This window comes from Athene cunicularia (assembly GCF_003259725.1).
Source record: "Athene cunicularia isolate RWA chromosome 1 unlocalized genomic scaffold, athCun1 chr1_part2, whole genome shotgun sequence".
NCBI lineage: Eukaryota > Metazoa > Chordata > Aves > Strigiformes > Strigidae > Athene > Athene cunicularia.
This window is the reverse complement of record NW_020799092.1, coordinates 74,111,988-74,136,925: the sequence shown is the minus strand read 5'-3', so window position 1 is coordinate 74,136,925 and position 24,938 is coordinate 74,111,988. Positions and strand designations below refer to the sequence as shown.

The window sequence follows — 24,938 nt, the reverse complement described above, 5'->3', positions numbered from 1 at the left end:
CTATGTCTTATTTTAACTTTGTTACAGATTTACTGGCCTGCAGCAAAAGAAAAGGTAGAATTATGCAAATTAGCTGGGAAAGATGCCTATGTAAGTATGATATTTTTATTTTATTATTGTGTATCTGTGTATTTGTTTCTAAATGCACAAAATGGTTTAGTAAGTTGTTGTTATCTTTTTTCTGGAACTAATGAACTGTTTTTTCTTCAGTTAAACAATGCTATACTTATGTTTTCCCTTAAATGTTAATGCTTCAAGAAAAAAAATATTCAATATTGCAAGCAGGAATCATGCTAAGCCATCTTTCTATGTAACAAATGCAGTCGAGAGATGAATGGACTTTTCCTCTAAAATGTATCCCAGGCGATACTCCCCTGAAAACTTTTTTTTTTTCTCCTCAAACTACTGCTTTTTTTCCTGGGAATATCCTGAATGTAACTTCATTATAATTCATTAATGAAACAGAGTAGCAGAGCAGAGTACAAATTAGCTTAATTTGCATACATCTGCAGTTAAGATTAAAATAAAATCTCAGACTCGTTAGCTTTTCCTTGGAAAATGTGTCTTCTTTAGGAAGTCTCTTTAGGAAGTGTATTTAAGGTACCTCCATCTATACAATCCAACTTTCATATCTCTTATGCATAGCACAGATCACATCATGTGTCTGGAGCCTACTATAAATGTAAATATATCCCAGCTGTATAATAAAATTTCTTCCTTTTCTCTTCACAAATCTTGTGGTTTCTATCCAGCTTGTCTGTTACCAAGGTAGTCTCCAACTCAAAACACTCTCTCAGCTCTTTGCCTGAGGAAGTTCAACTTTTCGTCCTAACTTATTGTTACCCTTACCATTGCAGCAGACAAAATCTAAACAGCACCTCTGCTGAACACTGGGAAAATTCTGATACTGGTCTATATGGAGTATTTGTGCAGATCTATTTCTACACTAAGACAAAAGGAAAGGGAACAGAGAGGGGAATATTTGTTTTGAACATAGATCATAAATATCCTCTTTTTGCTTCCTGCGTTGTCTCTGCAGCTTGCCTCTCACTTAGGTGTAGGGTGGTAGCTTGAACGTATGGGTGCCTCTTGTTTATTCCCTCCTAAGTATCTTGTTATATGTATATGTATTTATTTAATTTTGGGGAAGGCTACAGCAAACCTTTCCTACCACCCCATGTAGCACCCTTGTGCTCAGTGTGCAGCAGCTGCCTGTGTTACTTCCCAGCAAGGACCAAGCCCAGCTAGAGCCAAGACTGACCTGAGCAGTCCATAGGACTCAGAAATGCCCAAATAAAAGTGACCAGTAAGATGTGGTTGGTGCAAAGAAAGTTCACTCGTACACAAAACATACCCTTGAAAGTATGCTGAAGCCTTTCAGTATACCACAATGATTTCTATTGAGTATTCTTTGGTGCTAAAGCATGTGCAGAAACCCTGTATTGGGAGCAAAGTCAGGCTGATTGGTAGCCAGACTAATCCAGTGGCTCTCTGACCTCTGCCCAGTTGTTGACAGGGGTTGTTTGCTGCAGCACAGGCTGAGCAGATATCCTACAAACTGAGCTGTAACCACATGGCTTCTCATGGCTGTAAGCACTATAGCAGAATTAGGCTTGCAAGTCTGATTGATGAACTGCCTAGTAGATAGCCACCACAAATTCATAGCTGTCACAACTTTGAACTATTTAGTAAACAGTCTCTGCTACAGTAGTTTTGAGTTTAAATACACCAACGCTAGGGGCTATAACATACAATGTATAATGTGAAAGAGAAGAATAAACATGAAAGTTAACCTTTCTCTTTCTTTTCCCAATAGACAGAATGCGCCAATTTTATCAGGGTTCTTCAGCCCTACAACCGAACTCATGTTTATGTCTGTGGCACAGGAGCGTTTCACCCTCTCTGTGGATACATTGAACTTGGAACTCACAAAGAGGTAATTTAATTTCCTCACGAGTCTGACATGCCAAGCAATAACCCTCATCTTGTTTAGCATTCATCATAGATTGGAAAATACTATGCGAGTGTGTAAAAAATGAACTGACAGCAGCTTGCGTAAATAACAGGATAAATGGTGGATTTTGCAGGTCAGACGGGAACTCTTGTTCTCACATTTGATATGTGCATATCGCTTTTGAACAAAGAACTTTCCTCAGTAAAGCTTAATACACAGAGTTCTTCAGAATGACACTTTTGTATGATTAACTAAGTGACGAGAACATCTAACACAGATGTCTTGCTTTCTAGTAAGTCATTTCCGCACATATTTTCTGCTTACATACACACATATGCAATGCACAGTTCAAGATGACACTTGTAGTTCTATCTTTTAATGTATGTATACCCTTGGTCCACAGAGGGTTTCCTATTCCTTGTGCATGAGAGTAATACACAGTTTAAAATGGTCTCTGAGCCTGAGTCCAAGGTTGGCATCTCAGGACTTTGCAGATGGTTTGCAACCCTGTCGCTAAGTAGATGTTGGGTATCCTCCATCACTAGTGGCATGTTCCTGAACTGAAGTTAGCAGCTGATTGGTCTTCATTTGCTGGTGACAAAGAAATCTCTATCCTAAGTGGTAAATGTTTGAGACCTAACCCCCACAACAGAAAAATTTTGGTGTTGTGTCAAGCAGCCACTTAGTACACAAGTCTCTTTTTAACTCCTACATGTATAGCACCTTGGCTATATTTATAACACTGGCTCTGTTCTCAGACAGTGTTGAGATGTGACACATCGGCCACTTGCCTGCAGTGCAGGCTTCCTATGCTGCTATAGAAATCGCTATCTCTTTTCTTTGGGTCTCAGTGAAGCTCTAGAATATAAGAAATGAGCTCTAATTATATGTTATTAAATGTGATAACCTGAAATATGTACACATTGGGGTTATTCTGACATACAGAATCAAGGGCAGATGCTCACAGGGAAAAAAAAAAAAAAAGTTATTAACACTTGCCCAGGTTGAGAACCATCATTATCTTCCACACAATCTATGGGTGGGTTGACCAGCCCAGAGGGGCTGTTTGTGTTACAGAAAACCAAAGCTGCCTTCAATCTGTACAGCGGTGTTCTTTTCTAACAAGTCATTAATGCTCCTAGTATTGTCCGGTATACACTGTACAATTGGGCTTGAAATTTTGTAGGCTTCTGTGCTCCAGTACTTTAAATATTCCAGTTGAAGCAACTGAAATTTTAGATCCCTTGTATCATGCTAATTCCTTAGCCTGGATGATCAAATACACGGCTGAACTGAACAGAATACCTCTCAGCAAAAGTAAGACTCTTGTTTACCCCATAGTCATTAGCAAGATACCTTGTTCACTCTACCATTGCACCTTTAACTTCATTTGTGAAAGTTTTTTCATCAGACATTATGAAGTTATGGATTTGGTCTGATTATTCAGTCCAGCAGCCAATTTAGCCAAGGGGTCTGTCTCAGTTAGATGTGACCAATTACCTTATGAGAGGAAATGGAAGAAGAATCCCGGTATTGTATTTCCTAATCCCCTCACTGTCTCCTGGTTCTGCCTCTCCTGAATTCCTCCTGGTTGCTCAGCTGCAGTGGTAGGTTGGACAGTGTTCAGCACTACTTATGCCTCTTCTGATGGTGCATCTTTTCTACAGCTTCCTACTGAATTAAGAGCTTTGAATGACATCAGGCATATTTTCCCTCCCCTTCTTGGACCCCAAACACCCTACAGCCACTCTTCTTGCACTGCCTCTCCAGATAAATGTGACAAGGCAGGACGGTATTGAGGACAGACTCATTGACATGAGATTGACAGGCAGCTGAAAATGTGTCCTCATTATAGGGACTGAAGCCGGGAGATCTGTGTGGTAATTCAAAGCACGTTTATTGCAGATCTGTTCTTTTAGTCTTATCTGTTCTTTTAGTCTCTTTTTTTTTTTTTTTTTTTTTTTTTTTTGTAATCTATGAGTTGTAAGAATAGGCAATAGATGTTTGGTAATTAGAAACCTCTACCGGAAGCTGTGGAATGCCTGGGAGAGCCAGGGCCTGAGATAGCCTCACGGAGGCTGTGGAACCAGCTCTGCTGACCTTTGAAAGCTGCCGGTGGATCTGCCCAGTGGTCTGCTGGCCAGTGCCAGTGCTGTGAAAACAGAGAGGAAAACAGTGTGGATCAGGTGACTCAAAACCACAGCAGACACTGCTTTTGAAGCAGTACAAATCCCCTACGGGTCACACAATTAAAGGGGATTAAAGTCCTAGTCTTGCTAATGCTGGAGTTGCTGCCAAAACTTCTCTTGGCTGGTGAAGAAGAGGCTTGGCCTGGTTGGTGCTGTTAGCCACAGCTCTCCAGGGGATGCTCTTTTCTTTGAGAGCTTTATCCAAAGTGAAAGCAGGAGGTTAATTCTGTGTGAATGCCTGGTAGTGTCCATTATTTTGTCTGGGTGAAGTCTGAAATATTTGATGTTGATCTATAAAGCCCTCAGTCCCTTGGGTACTGCAGGACTTGCAGACAGCCTCTTTGCATGTGATATGGCAAGGGTCCTCTGAGCAGCTCAGGACTGCACATCTTAGAAGAAAGGAGCATGGGACAGCAACATAGTGTTGTCAGAAAAAAAAAAAAAAAGTTTAATTTTTAATTTAGTTTTGTCCTTGGTGTGCTTTGATCCACTTCAGTAGCGTGAGAATTTGGTTTACCTGATTATCTCACAGGTTTGGGAAGATGACAAGGATTGTTGTTTGATGATTAAATTCTGCTTTGTGTCAGCTAGGATTGCTGGAGGAAACGGAATTTATGTTCACAGGTTGACATTGATTTTTCTTTTCTCTTAAGGAGCTTAATTATTCAATATCCTAGGCTTTTGTCTCTGAGCCTAGAGAGTTTAGGAGACACCTAAATGAAATAAAAACATTTGTTCGTTTATAATCTGATGTACATTAAGGTTCATTAAGGTTAAATTGAATTAATATGTTGTGAAGTCTGATCTTATGTGGCCATCTTCGGGCATACTTAACTGTCATTTGTACTCTTCAGTCATCTCACAAGAGAGAGGTAGAGAAACAGAGATTTAAAATCACTTCACCCTTTTTGAAGCAATTGTTTAAATCATAGAGGTGTTCTGATTTTTTTAAAAATAGTTTAAAAAGTTATGTCTCTACAATAGACATTAAACGTACAATGATTTGATTCCTGAACACTAGTGAAATTTTAAATATCTCTGAGGTAGGAGAGCACATTAACAGCACTTCTGTCCGCAATCTCCCTTCTCTAACAGCAGCAGAATTCTGAAAATTAAGTCTCTGTACTTGCAAAGACTTCTCTGTACTCCACTGAGCAATCAGTTTGCCTTGGAAAGACTCACTATGTGTTTCAAGTTAAGTGTGCTTTTAGGAAACAAATGAAAGGAACAAGTAAAAGCATCTTTGTCGGCAGTTCAAAACTATAATAAAATTTCTAATTGATACTTACAACAGTTGAGTTGTTGATTGCCCATTGAAAACATCAGGAATAGTTTTTAAATAATTTCTTTTCTTTATCTTCCTCTATGCCCTTGTTCTGTGACCCAGGAATTAATCACACTGTATTTGGGAACTACAAGGAAGGATCCATTCTGATATCTCATGTATCATTACCCTTGTTTAAAATAAGAGAGAGCATATGCTGCTTTTATTTAAAAGGGGCTGAACTGTGTCTGCTGTAAACATTATTCAGCAGTCCCTGGAGAAATTTAAGAGTCAGCCAGAATCCCTCCTGGGTCTCCTGTTGCAACACAGTCCCTATCAGCACTTTCCCAAATAGAAGCCAGTGCCTTTTAAGTACAATCCAGAAATTAATTTGAGTAGAAATGAACAATGCATCTTTTTTTCTGAATTTTTTTTTTTTTTAGATTTGTTTGTCACTATAGAGTGAGCAGGATATGTTAAAACAATGAGTAAAAAAAAATCCAGATGTAAAACAGAGACACGGACTGTAAACATCAATGCTGAGACAGCTGCATGATCTAACAGACCTTCACTTCATGTGTTAGCAGAACAGTCCATCTTAGTGAGATTTTCTCTGCAGCCACACCAGGATAATGAATATTTGTTTATTCTCAGGAAACGGTATTCCGGCTGGATACTCAGAACTTGGAGTCTGGCAGGTTGAAATGCCCTTTCGATCCTCAGCAGCCGTTTGCTTCAGTGATGGCAGGTAGGAAACCATCAGAGCCGGGTGCTCTTCTCAGATATGTAATGGCTTCGTATGTGAGCCTGGGGTCAGAGGCTCAGCAGATGTCATCGCTGGAGGTCCTCTGGCGTTAGTTGTATTTCTGATGCTGGTTTGTGCTCTCAGAGCTGAAGGAGCCATCAGTCTGCAGACACCAAAGAGCTGGAAATGCAGAACACAGAGATGTTTCAGAGGCTGTGAAGCCTCTGTCAGTTGAGCAAGAACACAGTTTCATCCTTACCCCAGTCATTTCTCCTTTAAGAAGACAACAAAAAATACACGCTGACAGACAAAGTTTGAAGCACTTCTGGGCCTCTTTCTGCAATTATCAATATGTTCTGCCCTTTGAAGTCTGCTGACATCCACTATTTCCATAAATACATTTTTGAGGTTTCTATTTACTCGAGTAGCCGCTTCTGAAGCTGGAAGCCTAGAAACAAGATAGTGCAATCTGCCTGCTGTGTGCATCACAGCGCTGTGTGGTCTGACATTTGGTGCAGAGCAATGTCAGCTTGACCTCTGGATTTCAAATCACTATAAGAGCTACTTTTGTCATGGTTTGGTTCATAGCTTTGGACAATTTTCATTTAACTTGTCCATCAAGCGTATGAATGCAAGATAAGAGTGAAGCACCATGACGTTTTCATTTACAGCCAAAGAGCAGTGGTGACAGTGCTTTGAAGTATTGGTCACTCTGTGTTATAAAAAGAATATGACTAATGTTCAGTCTTTATTCTCAGATAATAAGATAGATGATTTGTGATTCTGACCCAACAGATGGGGCAGGACTTCCTTTATTAAAAACAATAGATTAAAGCCAGAGCTTATTCTTCTCAGGGACCCCTAGTACTGTTTAATGACCGTGAAGTCTATTTTTAGAATGAGTTTCTAGAAACTTTAAGGGTTTTTTTTATTTTTCTTTTCTCTCTTTTTTTTTTTTTTTTTTTTAATGCAATAGAATTCCATGATTTATTAGAGCATTAGCTAATTTCAGTAGCACTCTAGTGCTTTGACTCCTCTATTACATCTTGTGCGATGAAGAAGCTGCCGTGTTTTAGCTAACTAAAACATGGACTTCAGTACAGAATAAGAGTTTTCAAGCTACATAAAATTAATGGTCAGGGTATTCTAGTATCCCTTCTCTGATTTTGCCTGGTGTCAAGTGCTTTGCAATAATACACAAGGAGTGTCGTAAAGAGTTACAGGCCTGACCAGAAAATGTGTTCTTGGCCTATCTTTTGATGATTACTTTATTCCCAAAAGTGTTAGGAGAGCAGTATAGCTCATGGATAAGACACTGCTCTGGGATGCGGTTCTGTCTCTGCTGCTGATGAGAGCAGTAACCTTTGGCATGTCACTTCTCTCTGCCTGATTTTATTTATCTGCTAAGTAATGATAAAGATTACTTGTATCCTTCAGAAAACACTGAAATTGGTTATGTGTACATGAGCTAGATAATATTTCTTTATATTTTCTTTCACATATGTAGGTTAATACAACTGTGTAATTTTAATTCTTTTTAGAAAGGCATAATCTCTCTTTGAATTCTACACAGCATTTCACCAGAGGTAAATTCCACAGATAAATTTGAAAAGCTTGTGTTTTTGACTGAAAAATCACCTGCTTGTCATCCGTCTTGTATTACAAATTACCACTCACCAATACTGTTCTGGACATAACTGGAACTTGGAATGAGGGATACCAAAAACTGAGAGAAGTGCTGAAAACCTTGTCAGCAGAGCTTAAGCAATGATGGAGAATTTCTCTTAGCCCTTCAGATTTATCGATCACTGAGTGCCTGTCAGTTAGCAAACACCAATTACCCTGCTCATTCCTCATTATGACAAATACCTTTCAGAATGTACTATTGTTCCTTTACAAAGGCGACATGCTGTCTGAAAGATGTGCTTTCCAATACTGTCATGGAAATAATACATAAGTAACAATAACAATGAGGTAAAAAGAAAGCTGGTAGGTATTTTTTGGCCAAATAAAGTGCTCGTGGATCGTGGATTGTGGGTTTTGGTTTTGTTGGGGGTTTTTTTGGGTTGGTTTTTTTTTTTTCCCCCCTTGTTCTTATTTTTCTAAAGTGCATTTACATCTTTTGCAAATGAAAACACAAATGTCTGTGTTGAATGCTATTTATTCTGCATTCACTCTCAACAAAGGACTTGTCTCTAAAAGATCTTGGGAAATATTTCTACCCAGAGTATCAGAAAACCTGGAGAAGGAACTCCTGGAAGGGAAATTTTATGTATCATATAGTTTTTGATATGATTATAATTTATGAACATGAACCTTTTTTCTTTTGACAAACTTCAGGAATTTATTGATGCAAGTCATTAAAACAAACCCAAATTCCTTCAACCAATAAAGCTATCTTGTTATTTTGCAGGAAAGAAAAAAAAAAAGGGGGGGGGAATTGTAAAATGCTCTGTGCAGTAAAAAAAATTTCACAGTGCTTCTTTTTTAGAAAAGTACTGAGATCTGAAGAAAGACAGACAATATTGCACAGTTCTTAAGGCTGTGAAGTTTTGCATTGCTCACAAAGCTGGCAGAAGACTAAATAGTAACTGCAATTCCAGCAGGCACAATGTACTATATTATAGATATATTTTCCTTGAGAGACAAATTCTGGCTGACTTATTGAAGCAAGATTTCTCATTTATTTTAGTGGAACCACTCACTATGTTAAAATGATCATGATTTGGGTCTGCAGCCATATTCCTACCATTAACACATTACATAGTTGAGAATTCCTAAGTGCCTAAATTCCTCTTTGTGAATGAAGTGTTGGACAGAGATCCCTACACCAGGAAAGGGCCAAGCAGCAAAGTTCCCTCAGTGAAGCATCCATCACGTTTACTAGGTCAAGCCCAGGAGCAGCAGAGCCGTTGGGGCCGTGGCAAGCCTGGGACACAAGAGGTAGCTTGAATGGATAGATGGTTGTATCCTTGCCATGGCCGCCTAGGTCCATGGTCAGAGCTCATGGGGCAGGGTGCTCAGACCAAACACACCTTCTACCCTTAAGAGCCCAGCACCCACTTTTCTGAGTGCCTTAAATAACTGAAAATTAGACTTGGACTTCTTTCCTTCCCAGGCATATATTTACAAATACTACCCTCATTTAAATGTAAGTAACTTCACAGAACCAAAAGTTGATTAAAATATAAGCCAATAGTACTTTAAAACATAGGCCAGTTAAACATGGCTGTTGTTCACCCAACAAAACACAAATAATTTTCATTTTGTTTACTCCACATCTGTAAAAACCCTATTTCTTTTTAATTTGCAGATGAGTATCTTTATGCTGGAACTGCTTCTGATTTCCTTGGCAAAGACACTGCTCTAACACGTTCTCTGGGCCCTTCTCACGACCACCATTACATCAGAACTGACATTTCTGAACATTACTGGCTTACTGGTAAGATCCCAAACATATGCTGTTGTCATTGTCCCTGCCTCTCTGAAGTTAATAGCCCCTTTCTTATATAAATATATGTCCAGTAACTATAAATACAGATATTGTATCATGGTATCTTTGGATTACGTAGGCTTTTTTTAAAAAAGCTCAGTGGAACAAAAATGCACTTGAGAAAAGTCACAGAGGTGGAAATGCTAATTAAGGAAAGAGTAGGAGCATAGGACCTAATCATTCTTTTTGTCTTTGATCATGACTTAAATGCTTCTATTTACAGTCTTGTTGGAATAAGTTTTTTTAAACTCTTTTTCCAAGCACTTGTTAAAAGCTGTTCCCTACAGCATGTTGAAATGACAGACTAGAAATTCCATGTTTTTAGGTAGGAGTTTTTTTTTTTTTTTTTTTTTTTCCCTTTTCTGAGGGGGAAAAATACGCTTTGTTGCTGTGAGGATCATTTTAAAACCACTAAGGGCACCCTGAAATAGCTTCCCAAGCAAAACACTGCTTTCTCTTGCCCGTTAAAAAACATTCTGAGCTAGTAAACCCTCTAAAAAACTACATGCATTTACACCCAGCCAGTCTGAAACCACACACAGAGTGACATGGAAAACTTTGCTCACAAGCTAACTCTGCTCAATTAAAGCATCCCCCTTTTAGCCATCAACTGTCTTTAAAGATGTGGCAACACTGGCCCTGATTCAGGATGCCTGTGTAACTATTATGGTGCATTGTAAAGCCAGGGCTTGCTGACCACAGGGTTAAGTTGTCTTCCCAGCAGACAACTTCTGAAAGGGATAATTTTGCCTCTTAACTCTTTGAGACCTCAACAAGAGGAAATAATTTTTTTTTTTTTTTTTTTTTTTTTTCTTCCCCCTTTTCTCCCTTCTTGTAAGCTGTTGCCTTACATTTCTATCTGGATGCAACTCCATAACCTCAGGATTTCTGCTGCAAGATGAGGAGAAAAGGAGAAGCCATTCAAAGTCATTTTACTGTTCCAGATAGGAACAGTCCTTCGGACAGATAGAAAAATCTCACATCTGGCTCTGCTGACCTATCCCACTTTAATCACCGGTGCTCAAATCCTTTCTTGTCCCACCTCTCCTATCTCCTGTCTCTCATTTGTACACATCCCTTGTGCAGCGTAGACCAGAAATGAGCTGTGGGCGATATGGGCCAGGAGGGCTCCTTCCAGTAGGCAGTTCTCTAACTGTAACTAACTGTGCAACTGAATATCCAGTTTTATTTCTGGCAGCCTGTTGATGCTTACCATGGAAAGGTGGTTGGGGTAGTCACTTTCCTAAGGGATGCTATAATATCCTAAAAGGAAAGATTTACTGCAGTTTGGTCCTGAGGAGCATCTGGTGTTATCGTTAGTATAGATCCACCTTGATGAGCATTACAGGGTTGAGTTCCCAGCCCAAAAGAACTTATAGGTTAAACAATTCTTTATGCTATTAATGTTTCTTCATGAGCAGTCTGAGGCAAGAGAACAGTTCAAGAACATGGAATAAATGAAAGGTTTGGGAACTGTTTATGTGGTTTAGTTTGGAGGCTTGGTGGGGGGTGTCTGCCTTTCTTCTTTCTTATAGATTGATTCATATTTTATTCTGTTTTCACTTAAAGTGTCTGTATTTGTGAAAGTTTTCTAAGTAGAATAATAGATTAATATGTCTGGGTTTGAAAAACAGCTTTAGTGTGCTAGACTGTGACGTGAAAATTACCCCACACTATATAAACACTAAAGACCCCATATATTCTTCAGGTTTACCTTGTTACCAGCCATATAAAAAACTACAGCCACACTCTGTTTAAGACTTCACATACACAATCCATGAAGTGTTATACTAAGAGGCATAGATATAAACTAGGTGCTTTTAATATTTTGAAACAATCCTTTTAAGGATGAAGAAAATTTTGTGTGCAACTTTATATGATGGGATCATTTCTGCTTAAGCCATAGGAAAGCCAATATATTTCTAGTTTATTGTGTAACATTACTAATTACATACATTTGTGCTTTCAGCCAATATTAGTATAAAGAAAATATTTACTTGATTTCAGGTTTAAAACTCCCATCTCATCTAAATCCCCTCTTCCCTAAATCTACCACCCATTTACCAAGGATGTGTTAGACCTCCAGGAAAAGTTGTACATAGAGTAATTGTACAATTAGAAAAAAATTATTTCCAGGCGTGACTTATGTTTTACTTAGGATAAGCATAAAGTGTATAACTTTTTTTTTTTTTTTCCAGAGGGCTGATGAAGTTTTGCAATAATTCACCTTAATATTTTTAAAATTTAGTCTTATTCTGTTTCTGAAAACAGGATTATCCTTTCCTGAGGGAAGGGGAGGGAAAGACAAATCACAAGGGAAAAATGCGTAGGATACCTTCCAGTTCCTTGCAGGGCATCTCTATCTTGACTAATTAAGACATGTCTTAATCTCAATGACTGAATAGCAGCTCCACAAAGGAGAAGGGAGGAAGGCAGCTAATCTTTCCCATGACTCATGCTCACACAGGCTCATACTCCTGCACATGGTGGCACTGAAGACAGAGGGGATGCTGCCTCTGCTCAGGCTTCAGCCCTTCTCCTGCAGAGCTTCCACAGCTGCTGACCGGATCTGCCTCACCTGTGGCTGGGGCAGGGGATGAGGCACGTGGGGCTGGTGGCCCTGCTCTGGATTGCAAAGCCACCCACTGGAACCGAGTCTGCCCCCCACCAGCCAAGCAGGCAGAGGAGGGCATCCCTTGGTGGGATACCCGAGCCCTAAACAGCTGCACATTCCTTCCTCCTGTATAGGAAGCTAAAGCCGTAATTGGAATGAATGCTTCCCTGAATTACATTGATCTTTTTTTTTTTTAAATCTTCTTTTTTTTTTCTTTTCATTGCAATTTAGTTGTCTTCACCAGAGCAAAGACTTTCAGGCAATGACTTCTTTATATCCTGCGAACTTTGGATGGGGTTCAGCTCACTTAGCTCTAAAAGGCAAAAGTTAGCATCCTGTCTGAGCTCAGTCGTTTCGGTTGTCTCTGTCTGTAATTTACAGAGAGAGGTGACACTTCCAGAGGCTGACTCACCCCACCTATTGTAGGAATCTGTCTTAAAATAGGATTATTCATTGTCACTTTTTGACTTGTGTCCCTCCCTGAGAGAGGACCCGGATGAGTATAGGTTAGGAGCTTTCCTTCTAGACAGTTAAAGGTAAATGAGGTGAGCACTATACTTTGCATTTTAGCATGCCACATATTTCTGACAACCCTGTTACAAAGAGCTGATGCCTCCCACTGTTTTGGGCTGGTTTTTCACTTCTTCATGTTCTGGGATTTGCTATTCATTTGCTGTCCTCGTTTTCGGAGCCTAGTAAGTCTTACTTCTCTGTAGGTCTTGCTAAGGCATGCACGGTTGCACTGTTTAAAACTACTGCTGTCGTAAGAAGAGTGTGAGAGCCAGTAGGTAACCAAAAGCAATCCCAACAGTTTTGGTTTTGCTAGGTGTAGAAGAAGGGCTAGCTGTAACAGCTCTTCCCACTAGGCCACAAGAGCAGCTTTAAAAAGCTAGATTTATTGTACCATCTATTGTCAGAGCTTGTGATGCCTTTAATCCCCTGGATTTTTACATCGCCATTAAATTAATATGTGGGAAAACCTTCTATTGAAGCAAATATGGAGGCAACTATGTGTACAGGAAAACAAACAGTGGTTTAAAATCATCATCATCATATAATTTGTTTCCCATGCAAAAAATCCCAAAACCTAATTTACGGTTGATTTAAACACACTTTTCTATGTTGTATGGATGGATTACAAAAGATGAGACAAAGATCTCACTTGCAGAACATAATGTGTTTCTCAGATCATGATCTCTTTCATTAAATTGTTTTCAGTCTCTTTGTCTTCATATCTTTTACAATGTATTTTTGTTTGGATTTAACATTGAACTTCAATGTTTTCAATTGTGATTTAAAATTATTAAATATTTGTGTTCCCTTAATTTGTTAGAGATTCCTCTAAATCTGTTCCAGGAATTGGTATTGAGATATTTGTTTTTGCATTTGGCTTGCCAAGTAAAGCAATGAAATTTAATTTTAAAAAAACATATATTCAAAGTTTTGTTCTGTGAATGTGGGTTAAAAAAAAATTTATGTGAAATTCAAAAGCATGCTATAGAAGTATTTCACAGGTTTTCCTATTAAATGGCTATTTAGCTAACCGCATATTTAAGAAACCATACTGGAAGCATATTTATGTATTTATTCACGCTTAGAGATCTAATCTTCAAAGTAACATTACAGGCCCTGAGGGGTAATTGAATATTTTCTTTAGGCTCATTCTGAAATCCTAACAAATTTATAGAGCTTGATGCCTGCATAATTTCATTTTTCTGCTGACGCCATTCTCTAGTGTCAGAAAGGTTTAAAATGGAAGCAGCACTGTGGCTGTTTTGACCCATAAATTTACTCTTCTGTCATGAAGGTGCACATTCAGCACTTAAACACATCCCATTTTGTCTCAAGCCTTCAACTGTGCAGTTTTGAATCAAGGACCCTCTTTGTGTCCTGTGTGTACTGTGGAGTTCATGGTGAAAATTCCTCAAGGCTAATTCAAAGTAACAATCATTATAAAAAGGACAGAGGCACAAAGACACATTAAAATATGATTATGGTATTCCCCATATATTGTCAGTGTGCTCTGTTTATCATCTTACAGCATCCTCCTTACTGCTTTCTACTACAGCCTGCCTGCTATGGGGGACAAAGACTGTGTATTTTACTGCTGAAATAATGTACTTTAGAGTCAAGGGTCTCTTTGCACCGTATTTGTATAACCACTTCTGTTTAAAGGAAAACGTCATTGATCCAAGTGCCCTCAGAAGAGCTCACCTATTGTAACACATTGGGGAATGTCTTAAAAATCACTTTCCCAAGTGTCTGGTTCGCTTGTGCAAGACTGTTGTTGCCTGCTCTGATGCAGTCAGGGAACCCTGGAATTAGTTTGATTTCTGATTTTAGTGCAAAATTTAAAGAAAAAGAAAACAAACCCAAAGCCAAAACAAAACCAAAAACCCACAACTGGTGATCAGGTAGAGCAGGACTGGAGAACATGGATGAGATAGCTGAGGAAGACAGTGAAGGACATGTATTAAATTCTTGGCCCAATACGCATGCCTCTAAAAAGCAGGCAGAGACACCCAGCCTTGCACTGGAGGAGACCAGAAGTAATGTCAAGGCTCAGCATGTCAAGGCAAGGCATGCTGTAGCATTTCTTGCAAAAAACAGTTTTAAATAACCCAAACAGACTGTTATGTTGATGTAGCTAATCTGATTTCATGTACAACAAGGAACTATGTCCTTAAGACTAACCAATCAGTTGTGGAGTTTGGTATGCTAAATCCCAGCATGGCACTGTACTGGATTTGGTAGATATAGTCAGTAAGATTGTTATAGCACAGGTATGTAGAAACTTCTGATTTAGGAAAGCTATCCTTTATAGTGAATTCTTAATCCCACGGATCAGTAAAGATTCTTTCATTCCTTTGTAAGCTATGTCTAGTAAACAGTAGTGTATTTATGTACTCATCTTTATGCAAGTGGTATACAAAATATATACAAAAACATCACACTAAGAATAAATATTTCAGAATCTATAGTGGCTTTCTCTTGAAGTTAGGAAGAAATTTGCCACTACATGTTTATACAGTGATATTTTTATTTCACTAGAAGATGCAACATAAATGCAGATATTGAAGCAGAAGTTTAATGGCAAATATTAAGACCTGCCTTCAGATTTTTAAAACCATTTTTTGTAAACTTCTAGGAGCGAAATTCATTGCAACTTTTCCCATCCCGGACACCTATAACCCAGATGATGACAAAATCTACTTCTTTTTTCGAGAAATATCGCAAGACAGTGGCACGTCTGACAAGACAATCCTTTCTCGAGTTGGAAGAGTTTGTAAGGTGAGGACTCTTTATTATATTTAAAGAGAAAAAAAAAAAAGAAAAAAACCTGTTTGTTTGTTTCTTTGAGAAATCTGTTTTCCCCTTCAGATCAGAAGGAAATAATGTTGGTACCCAGTGAGCCATCTTAGTAATTTTTCTGAACATAGGTTACTAATGTCATCTGAAAAATAGACTTGATATTGACTATGTACATGTTTTTAAAAAAACTAATATAAATTATAATCCTGTGTCTAAATGATGATGTATTGACCTTCAGATATGCAACAGTGACCTGCTTGGTTTCATAAGTTTTAAGTGAGCACTGATTTGTTGATGTGTACACAATGATGCGGTATTTGGGTTTTTGTGGAAAGTGCCCACTGAATGCAGGAATATACAATCCCTTCAGCCCAGCTCAGTACATCATTCCTGGGCACTACTAAGAACTGGGGTCAGTCATTGGTGTCTGCAGATTCCTGATAATCAGTTAGGGTGAGGGGAGGCTAAAAATGTATATAATTTCTGAGCTACACCCACATCTGCCTGAAGGTTTCCTCCCCTGGGAAGAAGTGCAGTCCTTGACCTGTTGACTGTGAGGAACCAGGCCCCAGGTCTGCTGTGGTCTAAAAAGTTTCATTTGGTTGGTGCCTGACCTCTTTTAGATGATTAGTCCTTCACTTTCTCTTTCATTAAGCTTGGGTTTGCCCCTTAGGAAAGATTTTGCCCCCTTTTGTATTCATAATGCAGAGCCAGATTTTCACGGTCTGCACTCTTTTTGAAGAAGCATCTCTGTCAAGGACAGAAGCCTCCTCAAAAGGTAATGAGAAGATAAAACAATTCCTGCTTACAAAGAGAGCAGTCAGCGTCAAGTTTGCTGTTTAACAGCCTGCTGATTTTGCTAAAGTCTTCTTCTCACTACACCAGAAGCTGTAGAAGCTTCCCACTACAGCAGAAGCTATTGACCTCTGTGTCAGATGTACTCTTTCCCCACTCCTTTGTCCCATAATACTCTAGGAATTGAAGCAGTCTGTAAGTGCTCCCATCCTGTCCTTAGATCTTCAGTGAATCCAGGTACCCACGAGTCACTGGTAAAAGTCAGGAAAATGGGGCTTTAAAGTTGTCTTCATATTAGTAAATATAAGCTTTGAGCAAACGTTTATCTCATGATGAACTAGAGACCAACACCACCATCACAGCAGTCACACAAGTAGGTACATTTCTGTGATATTTTTGTTCAGAAGCTTTCATTTGCTTAGATTTTCTGAGCAATGTGACTGCTGGCACTGAAAATTATCTTCTTAAGAAGCTTGCAAACTAGTAAACAAACAAAATAGTTGATGATCTGAAGTGTCTAGAAGGCACATCTTACATACAGCTAATGGACACACAGTGTGTATGTAAATCTACAACTGCTCTGCAGTCCAGCATGCTCCTAACTCCAATGGAGATTCCAGTGACCACATCCATTTCACACTTCTGTCCTTGAGATAAAATGGTAAGAAAACAAAATACTCATTCATAAATCAGTTCTCTAGCAGGTTTTTAGCCAGACAAAAGAATGGATAATCTCTAGTTGGGTATTTCACAGCAGTGTGATTAATAGCAGAATGGAAACGCTAACATATATGATTTGCGGCTAGACATGACATTTGCTGATTATGAGAAAGCACTTAATGCATTAGGAGTAATTGGTAGACAACATTTTCAAGCCAAGCCACATGAGAGATTATAGTAAACTAAGATATATTAGCTAGAGATCTCCAGCATCCTTTACCTAGAGAAAAAAAGAGATAAGATATCACAATAAAAGCAAATGTATTGGAAGGAAATCCTAACGATCATGCGTAATCATACCTCAGAGGAGACTGAATTTGTAAAGTAATCATGTTAACGGGAAAAAAAATGTCATTAATTTTATTTTAGTAGTCAAAACAAAACAATGGAAACTGATAAATAAGGTGATTATTATTGTTAGTTTTTCACTGTCTTTATTTACTGACACTTCCCGATGAATGCAGAATTCTCTTGAAAAATCAGACTCCTGCTTTTTTGTACACGTCCTGATTACCTGCAAATAAAAAAAACTTATAATGCAATTTATTATAATGAAAATAAAATTATTATGGATATTTAATATAAATTTAAACATGCAAATAAACTCATTTTTTTAATGTTATGGATCCTCTTAATCTGTGTTCTGATATGAAACATCCGCTATGCTTAATTGTCTCTGATATAAGATCAATGTCTTTGGATGCAGTAGTTGATAACATAACAATTTCTACTTGCACTGTCTCATTAATGTGACCTGTACTGCATAAAGTTAAGCCTTTGCCTTCTTTTCCCAGCAAGCAGAGAATAATAGTTCATGGGAGGAGCCCAGCAACTTTTGAAATCATTTGCTTGGTGTAAACTCAGTATTATTCTAGTAGAACTCAATTGCTCTCTACCCCGCTCTGCCTTAGGGCTCCTGTACATTAATGACAGAGACACATGCTGAAATTAGAATAGGCTTTGTTTTTAATAAGGGGGTTAGTCAATGCAGCCTATTCTTTGGCTAAGTTTCAATGGCTCAACAATATGGTCTCTCACTGATCCTCCCCCTTAGGGAAAATCTTCTCTGGAAAGTATTCCCCTTTCCCAGCTACTTTCGGACCCAGAAGATTGCAATACCCTTGCTGGCAGCTCTTCACCCAGAGTCAAACAGCTGTCACTTGTCCTGTTCATAAGGCCATATTTACCGTCCTGAAGCATGCATTGTAATAACGCAGCGACTGTAGCACTAAATAGCACTAGTTTAGATTTACGTCATCTGCATTCTGTATATCACTAGGGGATATCAGTATGAATTGGGAGGAAGTGCTTTCAACAGTCACTTTCAGAACCACTTGTGTAATTTATCATGGCAAACAGCATTTCCTATTTTTGGTTTAAGGGAGGCAGAAAGAGTATGATTGGCCTATCCGTAATACCTGATATTACTTATGGTATGTTTCCACTTATATAAAGTGTCTATCTATTGGGTTATGTGCTTTCTTTTCAAGTAAGGTCATAAGTAAAAAGAAAAAATTAAAGATTAAAGATTAAAAATTAAAGATAAAAATTAAAGATTAGCCAGCAATGTTTATTTGCACATATGTATATTGCATGATCATACAAACCTTAACTTCATAAGAGTGTGGACCCACATATTTCTATTTCTAGAAGCAGAGGCATAAACTTTTACATTGTCTTCACGCCCACACTGCTGAACCAGTGTGCATCAGCTAAAGACACAACACAGTCATTACACGCTGAGCCAGATTAAAAAAAAAAAAAAAAAACAGCTTCTGTGCTCTCTGCAGTCAAGTAACAGGTCAGCTACATTTTTATATACATATCCTTGATAAAATAATCACAGAATTACAATTGTGTTTAAAGACAACCTAACATAGGCACAAATACAGACCTAGAAAAGACCTAGGTTTCCCTCCTATTTTCCCCATTCAAATAAAATGAGAAATGAAAATCCTAGTTTACAAGAGTCCACAGAAAGGCTTTGGAGAGGGAGGAAGATTGGGTTGTTGGGGGTTTTGTGTGTTTGTTTTCTATATAAAAAAACATTTTTTCATAGTTACAACCTCATTCTATTGGAATGGAATGGAAAGTAGCCAAAAGCAGTAGTCTCTCCGCTGCAGTATGAAAATCCTGTTTATTATTACAGCAGTTTGCATTTGCTGTGTTACAAGCTTCTCTTTAATGGTTTTGGTGATGTATTGCAAAAGTTACGGTGTGCAGTCTTAGAGACTGGTTTCTGAGACCTCAACTGCCAAGAAATCAGACTTTGACCCTTTCCCATATTTCCCAAAGTGTTCAGTATCCAGAAGTGGCCTTTGTTCTAGTGGGAACAAGTGAGCTCTTTGTCTTCTTTTTTTTTGGTATGCCATTCCACCCTCACATATACCATGCTGTACCTGGAGATGAGAATATAGCAATTAGGCACAGCCCCCTTGGTTAAACTGTACTTTCTAAACACACTGGAATGTAATCATTTTAAGAGCTCCTGAGTTGAGAGCCCAGGACACACCTTGCATTCCACTTTTGGGTAAAGTGATTTATTTCCAAAGCCATGAACGTGAACAGAGTTCAAGGCTATGACCTTGCCTCCCGTCTGGTGCTTTAAGGCAATTTATATTCCTGGAATGTCAGGAGGGAGTTATTCCTCCGTGACTCTTGAGATGAGGGTCTCCGGTGGGCTTTGCCATGGGGCTGCTTGTGTATAAGAGCTAGGAAGTGATTTTCTTGTCCTGGAAATAGTCTAGCCATGCCTTTGCTGTGACTGGGGATAACTGGGTCATTAACATTCTTTGTATTTCTATATTGTGTAATGCATCACTGTGTAGATAATTGTTCTATCTCCAAAATCATTTGGGTTGTCCACATAGTGTAATGCTTTACCGTTCAGCCGTGTTAGCTTGGGTCCCGGAAGCGAAATAGCCATGTTAACATGTTCTCAGCAGGGCTAATTAGTCTGGGCTCAGAGCCATGCGCATGCAGCTATCCTGCTTCCAGTTCTGGAGGCAACTCACTCCAGACAAGGTTTAACTTACTGTGTATTACATGCTTACATACTTTGTCACCATAATATTGCCTAGCTACAGTGCAAACCATGGGTAATGGATTTTTTTGTTTCTTTTATTTTTCAGGTTTTGTTTGTTTTGGGTTTTTTTTTTTTATTATTTATTTCTCAGTGGTAATGATTAAACCTAGTTTGAAAATGTCATCCCTAGAAAAACTTTGGCCCTCATTTGCCTGTTGAGCATCTTTGCAGCAGTAGGTCTTTCAGCAGCCAACTCCTCTTGGACTTCCAAATTTGATATTTGAATATTATGTTCCTTTTGAAAGTTTTAAAATTGTGTAGAAAAGCAGATGCTCATCAAGATGATTTTGTTTTCAGGGCTGATATGTTGGAAACAGGCCAGTTCCATATAGTATCTGCTTCTAACTATGATGAATTAAGAGATAAAACATCAGGCTTTGTCAGGTCTTTTGCTCAAATTTTCCTTGTTGGCAAGGGTACAATCATAAGAAGTTTTGTATGTTTTTGTCCCTCATGGGTGTGTTTCAACAATGTAACTGGTGATTTTTTTGAGGGGAAAATCATGATTTGCAGATGAAGCAAAAATATGCAAGTAATGCTTATGTATAAAGAGGTGTGTCTGAATTTTACTGATCCTCAGGGAAAATGGAAAAGAATTTGCAGTGTCGAGATAGAACATTAAAAATTGGATTATGGAAATGCAGCTGGACAACCTCTGAAGCAAACTCTGGAAATCATCCTAGTAGCCAGAGAAAGTCAGTGGAGAAGACACTGTTGGTAACCCACTGTCTTGGAAGTGGAAAACCCACAGAGTTAATTGGAGTGGAGTTCCTACGTCTAATCCGAAGTCCCTGGCTTCAGAGTGCTTTGATTCAGACGTTCAAATATCTCTAAAAGTAGCAAATAATGACTTTGTGATTTTTTTTTAATTTTATGATGTGATAAAATGAGCTTCTTGGTTTTTTTTCCTATCAGAACAGTTAATATGAAAATGTACCATGGTTTATAGTTCAGGCTTTGCTGTTGTTGATTGACTACACTGCAGTAAATGAAAATGTTTCAGGATGTTAAATTCTAAAGGACTCTGTCAGATGTTGACCTACCTCTGGTTTTTGGTCTCATGCTTTTCCAGCTCTCAACCTGTGGTTGTCAATACTGTGGTCACGTTGTCCTACACTAGTGACTTTTGGCACTTTTGTGTATCCAAGCAAGTAAAGTAATTATTAGGATTAACTTACTATTTTTAGAGGAAGACCTTCTATCTTCAACCAAAATCACTCTTTGAAGAATGTGTTTTCCACTGACTGTAAAGGGAGTTTGCCTTTACATTTGCCCTGCTGGGTCCCTGGAATGTGAAATGCAAGGCATTATTTAAGAATGTGAAATTCTGAATGGCAAATTCAAGCCTGTTTGCTCAGAAAGAAACCAACATATCCCAGCGCTGTATCTCACACTGGTTTAGTTTCACAATGCTCTCAATGCATTCAAACCACATAAATTCTGATCTCCTATTTGACGTTAATTGCATGATCCACCTAGTCACTTGACTTGACTATGGCTTCATGAGCAAGAATACCACATTTCGTAACATGAAGGTTTTGTTCTTTGTTTTCTTTCTCTGACTTTTTATAGGCTTTTAATGTATTTATACAATTTATATTAAGTATATACAGAAGTTTAGATGAAACACGGGAAAAGGCAGGTCAAAACCACTGGAATAAAACAGATTACACTCAAAATATTACAGGTAGATTTTCCTGAGAATTCCTTAACATATTTTATTAGTTCAGCCATCACCTTTTGCTCACTTCAAATTTCCATTGAAGTTGGAGTGAGTACATCTACTCTGTAGAAGCCTTTGAACAGTTTTGTGGAGTGTTCTTAATACTAGCAAACCTGTTGGAGGTATTCTCAGCAGGAGTGCTGAATGACCTTGTGGTAATGGTGCTAAATTTTATTATTTCACTTGTCCCAAACCACACTCAAACTTGCTGTTGTAATCTCCCTGTCTTTACCTGAGCCTGTTAGATTCTGGCTTTTATTTTTCATGATGAGCTTAGTAATAGTCCAGAATTTTTCTTTGTTGTATAGTTAGACTTTCCAGTTTGGATCCCATCCAAAGATAATTCAGTAGAAACCTCTGGGTGTGATGCTGAAATAGTTTCCAAAATAAAAAGCAACATTTTCCATAGTGAACTAAACAGTTATGCATGCTTAGCATGAGTACCTTGCCATTCTGAATGAAATAACAACAAATCTGCTGAGGAGCAGGAACTCAAAGGTAAAACACTGTTTCTCTCGCTCATAGTTCAGACAAGAGGGCTTTTCCACAGTGATGTAGCCTACAGTCTTGTAGGTTTTGCTGTGCTTTCAATAAAGACCCTCTTTCCCATTGCTTTAATGCCTGGATATATGTGAATGCCCAGAGTGGCATACTTACCCATAGGTCTCACATCAGCTTTCCAGTGACACTGGGTCATCTCTCCGTATATTCAGCTACTTGAGCTTCATCCTGGTTTCATGCCAAAGGCTTCTCTGGTTCAGTCCTGATGGACATTTACTCATTTCCGCTGAGGAAGCCTAAAGCAGGCTTGACTCTTGCCATGGCAGTCCTGCATGCTGATGATTAGAGATATATGTGTTCATTTCTTGCCTAATATTGCTGTCTAGATAGGTAAGGGCATGGGTTGAGACAAATGTTTAGCTTTTCTGTTTGTTTTCATTTTGAGATCTATATTTGACCCTGGTTGTGCAATCAACTTTGGATGTGCACAGAGCTCAATGAATTATTTGATTGAAGCCTATAATCTTAGATACTATTTAACCTCTCCAATTCCTTTTGCAGTAAACTGTGTGGTTTAGACTGAGGGAATGAAGCCAGTCAGTACAGAGCAGTGACAGGTTATGAGATCAGTAAATATACTGCACTAATGATGGGGACTCTTTAGTCTTGGTGCCTGACACGATGGCTCTGTCTCAGGTAGGGAAAATAAGCAAGTAGCCAGGACAAACTGTGCACTGGCTTCTGGACTGTGACAGATGGTGATTTCAGAAAGGTGTTCAGAAATGACAAGTCCCAGGGACCGAAAAGCAGTCTGTGGTTTTTCACGTCTGTACATTAGACTCTGAGTTTTCTGTTTCAGGTTGTGATGGTATTGAGCTCTCAAGGAAGATGTGAAAAATAATTGTAGAAGTATTCTCTGAAAATAGGTTTGCCTAGGGGAAAACTTAATGACCAAGCCACACAAATCTAGAGGAACTTCTGATTATACTTTTGGAGGAGATAACGGGCATGCAGCCTGCACTCTGATGGTCTGAAGAGCACTGCAGAGATACCAAGCTGATGCATCATCCTGGAAATCAGGAGGGCTGAGTTTATCTCAGGCTTTCTTGTGATGTGCAACTCTGCACAGTTCCTATCACGGGTCTGTGCCTGTTTGCACCCTTAGTTCTGTTTAACTATTTGCAAATGCTACCTCGGTGGTAGAGATCTTGAAAGGCACAGACCTTGCAAGACTGAGGAATTACATCATTCTGCTAGGCTAAACTTGATAAGGGATGTTGCTGTGAGTAAGCATGTGGTACATGAGACTGAATCCCACTCACATCCTCGTCTGGTTCAGCTAGTTCAAGCAGCAGGAGTAATATATGCTGGCAATATCTGCAGTGTCCAGAGGGGTTGGAGCTGTCTTAGATGAAGCAATACGCAATCTTATAATGAGAAGCTTTCCCTGTGAAAGGTTCTGTGATCTCATAGAAACAGCAGAATTACTAAACAGTCACCACTCTTGCTGTCAGATGGGGACTGCAGATACAGGGGTGAACTGGCTTTCCCAAGTTTACTCAATGTATCCATAGCAGAGCCAATCAAAGATCTAAAATCACATGTGATTCCTTTCTCTTGTTTATATTGCAAGTGTATTTTTATTCTCTCTCAAGTCACACTTCATGTGTTACTTGATGGTTTTGGATCTGACCCATAGCCTGTGGAAATCATGAGAGGAATCTTTCATCTGACATCAGTATGTTTTGGCCAAGAAATTTTGAACCTGAATTCCTGAAGGAGGAAATCTGACTTCCCTGTGTTAGGTCAGTACCTATCAGGGTTGAGTAGGGCCAGAATATGCAAAGTAAAATGAAAGAATTAAAAAAGGAACTATGAACTTGAAGCCAAAAATCCGAAGAAGATTATTGGCTGTTTCTCCATTTATAAAGTCTGCTAGAAGGGGTTTTTTCCCACAATGTAAGGCTTTGCTGCAGGGGATGCCATTTGTTTCTGGTGGCTTTGTAACATAGCTAGGCTTCACACAAGAGAAGAGCTCCAGGGTCTTTTGCAGTTTCAGCACTTTTCCCCTCTGTTCTCTAGTGTTTCTTTTTATTCACTCCAGGAATTCACTTTGGAAGGTCCTTCTGCACATCTTGCCACTGGCTCTAATTAATAACCTGCTTCTAGAAATTCCATTCATTGTCTTTTTTTATTGTTTTATTTTTTGATTTAAGAGCTGTTCAGGATAATTACATTCTTTAAAGTTTTATGAATCAGAGTGTTTGACATCTTTGATGTTGATTGATTTTCAGAAAATTGCCCTTTTTTTCTAATGTTCAATTTGTCACTGTTACTTACAAACAAACGAGATTTAAAACCCCAAAGATGCAGATGTTCCTTAGCTTTCTTGCCATCTGTTTTCTTGCATAGTGAATTCCAAGACTAACATTTGTGCATTTTAATGGAGCTACATATATAAAATATATAATGGTAGAAAATAGATACAATAGAAAGTCTTTAATGTAAGTTGATTTTTAAATCACTTGTTCATAGAGCAGTAT

The 24,938-nt window shown here is 38.6% G+C and overlaps 1 protein-coding gene across 2 annotated transcripts in view; it reads left to right on the top strand.

The window, feature by feature from the left end:
• SEMA3D (semaphorin 3D) overlaps positions 1-24,938 on the top strand; it is a 143,208-nt gene that overhangs the window by 78,726 nt on the left and 39,544 nt on the right. For both annotated transcript variants that reach the window (XM_026866126.1, XM_026866119.1), the window contains exons 4-8: positions 28-90; positions 1,817-1,936; positions 6,062-6,155; positions 9,466-9,594; positions 15,408-15,550. In XM_026866126.1, the coding sequence (XP_026721927.1) occupies positions 28-90; positions 1,817-1,936; positions 6,062-6,155; positions 9,466-9,594; positions 15,408-15,550 (549 nt within the window). The remainder of the gene's footprint in view (positions 1-27; positions 91-1,816; positions 1,937-6,061; positions 6,156-9,465; positions 9,595-15,407; positions 15,551-24,938) is intronic.